Below are 6000 nucleotides of genomic sequence, written 5' to 3' on the forward strand. Positions count from 1 at the left end.
AAATGCATATAATTTTGGGGGTCCTTGACATGAAAAAGTTTGAGTACCACTGATATAGAAACATGTTTTTCTGAAATCTGTAGAAGACATTTGTAGAATCCCCAGAAACAAAGATTTGAGTTTCTGGGGCGCTTTAAAATATATATATTCAAACTAAGGATTTGCAAAAAAAATCAAGATTTTTCAAAAACATAGCAGATGTACAAGCTCATAGCGGGGCACTCGGTGCCGCACTATGATCTTGTATATCTGCTATTTTTGTCCGCGGCAAAATACATAGAATTTTGAGGATCCTTGACATGAAAAAGTTTGAGCACCACTGAATATTATAGCAACAATCGTTTTTTTTCAGAATATGATCGGCCTCAGGTCTTAATGGAATAAGCTAATGGTGTGGATAGCCGGGATGCAGTGGGGAGCTGTGGAGAGAGAGAGAGGGGGGGGGGGGGGCAGCTGCTTTGGTTGTGCCCAGAGAAGAGCCTCTTTGTGTGGACACTTTGGCAGAGAGGAGTGGGTGTGCACACAGCGCCAAGCTGGATCTTTTCAACCGGCAGCACTTTCCCATGTGGCCACAGAACAGACACAGCTCTGCAGCAACAAAAGTGAACACATCTCTCTCTCTCTCTCTCTCTCTCTCTCTCTCTCTCTCTCTCTCTCTCTCTCTCTCTCTCTTTCTCTCAATTTCACTCCCGCCGGAGGATGGGAAACAACAACAATTCATGCATTTCCAGGGATTGGGGCAACGTTTGGTTACAAAACAAATCCTTTATGAAAAGAACATGCTCTCATTCACCCTCTCTACGTCTCCTGAGACATTTCCCCTTTCACAATCACCAAACGCACTTCTCGCTCTCTACCCCTCTCTCTCTCTCTCTCGCTCTAGGACAGTGGCTCTCGCCCTTTTTCTGGATCAGGGCCCACTTGAAAAGTGTTCGCGGCTCACCCATCTGACAACTTAAAGGAGTCGTTCACCCCTAAAATGACTTGTTACACACCCCACGAAGCCTACTCAGTCATTCATTGTTTTTGTCGCATTTCTGACATGAGTTCACAAACAAAAAAGTAATGTAAAAGACCATTACTCCATCAAAAGTAATCAACAAACTACTATAAAAACTGTCAAATAATATTAGAAAGATCGAAAATAGTCGATCTATTTGCTTGTAGATCTGCTATTTTCACAATTTTTACACGATGAACGAGGCAACACCCCCATCCTGAATGTCATCCCTCACTTCTCCTGCATTTTCACATTCCATTCTCGTGTCAATACATCATTTTAGCCATCAGTAGAGAGGTGTGGTCTTTGACTAGTGAAGACACGTGTCTGTGCATCCATGTGTGTGTGTGTGTGTGTGTGTGTGTGTGTGTGTGTGTGTATGTGTGTGTGTGTGTGTGTGTGTGTGTGTGTGTGTGTGTGTGTGAGAGTGCGTCACGTGTGGCGTGTGCGTGCGTGCGGGTGTGTGTAGGTGTGTGCACGTGCATGTGTGCGTGTGTGTGTGTGTGTGCACTCACAGGGCAGTTGCGCAGGTCCCCCATGTTGCTGGCATTACGGAGCAGTTCTCCGAACATGTCAGGCGTGGGCTTCTCCCTGCACTCCAGCATCCTCACCGCCTGGTTACTGCAGCACGACACACACACACACACACACACACACACACACACACACACACACACACACACACACACACACACACACACACACACACACACAATATAGACATTGTGAACACATTATTGCACATAACTGACTGAGGAAACTGACGCTGAAACTTAAACAGTATGATTTACAGCTGAGGAGCTGAGGAGCATCTACAAATACAAAATAATGGACATTCCAAAATCAAAAGAATATAAATATATTTTAATCAGGCGCGTGCACATGTAGATGTCAGTGGGGGCTTGACTTGAGCGCCTGCCCTTTCACCCGTCTGTAGAAAGGTGCCCTCTCTCGACCATGAATTTAGCATTTTACTAAGATGAAAGAAATGCTAATGCCTCCTCTTCCTTTCCTTGCCGTACCCGAACGCTGCGGTCAAAAGAATTGCCCAATCTCTATGGTAGAGTATGTTAATACAATACAACTTATACAATTGGGGTGGCTGTATTGTGTCTCCCTGCTCTTCTATTGAGACATTTAGATCGTGTCAAAGGTCATGTCTCACCTAGACACAGGATGTGACACAGATATTGACCTGATGGTCAAGATTAAATTTATCCCCTGAGCAAGCTGGCCGGCTCAATTAGCTCAATGGTACTTAAGCAGGAAACCAAGTTCAAATCCAGGGTAGAAGGGGAAAGTTTCATAGTGCAGCTTTAATGCAGCATTTTATGTTGAGAGAATTGCCCTCTGTGTAGAGATCCATGCAGCACGCTGCATCTGCAGTAAAGACTTGCTCATACTTATTCTGTATAAAATAGCCAATCTACAAGCTCATTGTGAGCGCGTTGCAATATGTTGTGAGCTTGTAGATCGGCTATTTTAGCTATACGACACACAACCTTGAAGTATATGGTTGAAGTGAATAAAGGACAACTTCACCAATTTTCAACCTATCTTTATATAATTTGTGTCTACTCACTCTGTGTCTCAGAGGAGGGCTGTAGGCTATAAAGTTCAGAAACCTGCCTACCAGTGACATAATCGATGGGGAATCCATGCTAATAGAAACTGCAGGCTTTCTATTCCTGGAATAATTAAATAATTAAATTCCTTAATAAAAATCTAAATAAAAAATCTGAAATCTTGTTTGAAAAAAGAAATTCTGCATAACGATGATGTCACTGGTAGGCAGGTTTCTGAAGTGTCCACACACAGCTCTCCTATGAGACACAGACTGAGTAGAATGTTTTTTTTTTTTTTACCATTTTAGCATCTGTGAGGACCAATTATATGAAGATAGGTTGAAAATGGGTGCAGTCGTCCTTTAAGTGGTTGACTAAGTGGTTGTGTGTTTCACAAATACAGCACGATGAACCTCGGGGGATGTTTTCCTTCTAATTCTTGTTTTTCCTGGATACACTCTTAGTGGTTTGGAAGTAAAGTGTGTTGTATTGATTTGTCATATTCATGTGCTTAACCCATTAAGACCTGGAACGCATCTGTGTCACTTTTTGATTTGAGCTAAAAAAGCATTATTTTACACTTTGGGCTATTCAAAAATCATGAAAATGTGTGCAAATCTTTTAATATACTGTATACATTGTTTTAAAGCAAACATTTTTGACTCAAATCTTTGCTTCTGGGGGTCCCTTGAACAACATATTTTGAGATGGGGGTCGGCGGCCAAATACATATAATTTTGGGGGTCCTTGAGATGAAAAAGTTTCAGCACCACTGATATAGAAACATACGTTTTTTTCAGAAAACTGTTGGGATTTAGAAGACGTTTTGTAGAATCGGCTTCAGGTCTTAATGTGCTTAAACATGAGACTTTGTGTTGGCAGAAATCCCTCCACACAGATTACTGAGAATCCCCAGAGATTATCACACCAGATTACCACCAGAACATAAACAACGTAATCCCTATATACTTAGGAGACACAATATGGTGTATAGATATATATATATTGTATAATCACAGTGGTTTATAATGACTGTATGCGGCTGCTGCTGACAGTTCCAAGAAGTGCCAGTGCAAGCCAGATGTTTTTTAGTGTCGGGGTACCCACCTGCTACGCAATCTTATGTATAGATTTATGTGTAGGGCATCTGAGTCAGTAAATGACATCATTGCTGTCATAACAAACCCTATACGTAGTTCTGTCAGGTTCTCCTCTAGACTGTGGAACCATTGGCGCATTTGTCTATATGTTCGAAACTGAACATGGTGTGGTCTTTTTATTGTATTTCTTTTTCTGTTATTTCTATTTTTATTGTGATATGGATCTCCCTTGGGTCTGAAATAGAGATGTAATTGAATTGAATGTAATATATTGTCTTTGTCTGGTGGAAACCTCATATGTCCTCATACTGTATGTCCTCATATGTTAGGTAAATCTACTTAGTTACTTTACACCGCTGCGTAAAAGGAGACTGAATGGAGTCATTGAAGAGATGAATTATAAGAGACTGTATTGTTTAAGCGTGAGATCAATTCCAATACCAACTAAACGAAATGAAACGAAACGAAACGAAACGAAAAAAACAAACCTGTACGCTTCAAAACTGAACGTCGTATCAACAGCATAGACTCAGCAGAGGCAAAGAAAAATTCATATCTCACATACTGGCTGTCTCAGCATTTTTGCTGGTATTGATTTTTCTGAAAACTTAATTTACAGCTGCCATTACGGTTTATTCGATATGTGGTTGAATTCTTAATATTTGTATTAGAAATAAGGCAAGGCAAGTTTATTAGTATAGCACAATTCAACAAGGCAATTCAATAAATAGATATATACTGTAGCTAGATAGCTATAGATAGATAGATAGATAGATAGATAGATAGATAGATAGATAGATAGATGTAGTAACCTTTCGTTGTTTTGGCGTATTTGTCATACATTTGCACATACCTACTGTATGTGCAGTGGCGGAAAAAGTACTCACATTTTTGGAGTAGAAGTAAAAGTATTGGAAATTGGTAATACTCAAGTAAAGTACAAATACCTCAAAATTGTACTTACGTACAGTACTTGAGTAAATGTACTTAGATACTTTACACCACACACCTTATGTGCAAACGTACGTGACATTGTGACATTTGTCCTCTGTGTGGTTTAACTCATCCTATCTATTAGGAGCACTGGGCACAGACGGCAACCTGGGGAGCAGTTAAGGGGTTAATTGTCTTGCTCAGGGACACTTCGGGAGGACTATAGGAGGTGAACCGGTGACCTTCTGGTTACCAGATGGCCTCTAGTCTCTACCCATGCACTGACTATGGTCGCCCTGAGTCTTTCACACAAAACAAAAGCATTAAAGACAAAGTGCAAAAGAATCCCAGTCCTAAAGAGGAAATGTAAATCCAGTTAAAACAAATCCGTATTGTGGGGAAAGCTTTCGCAGAAAATAGCAGATTGACAAGCTCACAACACGCTGCGTTGAGACGTGCTGATCAGCTATTTTCAGAGAAAGCTGATCGTCTATTTTCGTCTATTTTCAGAGAAAGCTTTTCCCACAATAACAGAAAACCGAAAACACACTAATATAGAGCCCTGAGGAACTCCGGTCAACCATATAGGGTTTAAAGGAGTAGTACACACCCCATGAAGCCTTGAATTCATGGCCCCGGGTATCAAATGATTAGCTTAGGAATGCGTAAAAAACAAAAAAATCTCCATGAATTCAAGGCTTCATGGGGTGTGTGATTGATAGAAAATAAGTAATTTTTTTGGGTGAACTACTCCTTTAAGTGGTTAAAGCTTTGAGAGAGAGAGAGAGAGAGAAAGAGTTAAAATGTGAGAATAAAGTTGCAGTAGCTGAGTGGGTAGAGAGACCGCCTGGAATAAAAAAGACGCTGGTTTCCCCACCAGCCCACCCAGTCTATGTGTCGAAGTGTGTGTGTGTGTGTGTGTGTGTGTGTGTGTGTGTGTGTGTGTGTGTGTGTGTGTGCGTGCGCACGTGTTGAAGCATTCCTTTAAGGATAACAATTAGAATGTGTTCTCCCTCTCTCATCATCCTCCGTCTGGGCTGTTTCACGCCCACGTTCACTCTGTTCTCTTAATAGTGACATACAGGGAAAACCACTCCACATACATGTACATGACCTCCTCACCCCCCCCCCCCCCCCCCCCCCCCCACCCTGCATACACACACACACACTCAGCCTTTTCGCAGACTCCCAGGAGAGAGTCCATCAGAGGCGCGTACAGTTACAAGTTACATTTACTTAAAGGGCCAGGACACTATAGCCCTTGTGTGTTTTTTTTTATCGAGCCTTAACCCACTGGGAACGCATCTGTGTCATTTTTACATTTCTTTGGCTATTTTTTGAAAAACAAAAAATGGAAATGTGTGCAAATCTTTGAATACATATTTTTTTACATTTTGTAAAA

The 6000-nt window shown here is 41.2% G+C and overlaps 1 protein-coding gene across 1 annotated transcript in view; it reads right to left on the bottom strand.

Moving 5' to 3' along the window:
• usp54b (ubiquitin specific peptidase 54b) overlaps positions 1–6000 on the bottom strand; it is an 84554-nt gene that overhangs the window by 47858 nt on the left and 30696 nt on the right. Inside the window, exon 6 of the mRNA XM_084078353.1 lies at positions 1516–1621. Within this exon, the coding sequence (XP_083934479.1) occupies positions 1516–1621 (106 nt within the window). The remainder of the gene's footprint in view (positions 1–1515; positions 1622–6000) is intronic.

Source organism: Gymnoscopelus microlampas (genome assembly GCF_963454915.1).
Source record: "Gymnoscopelus microlampas genome assembly, chromosome: 14".
In the NCBI taxonomy this organism is placed as follows: Eukaryota; Metazoa; Chordata; class Actinopteri; order Myctophiformes; family Myctophidae; genus Gymnoscopelus; species Gymnoscopelus microlampas.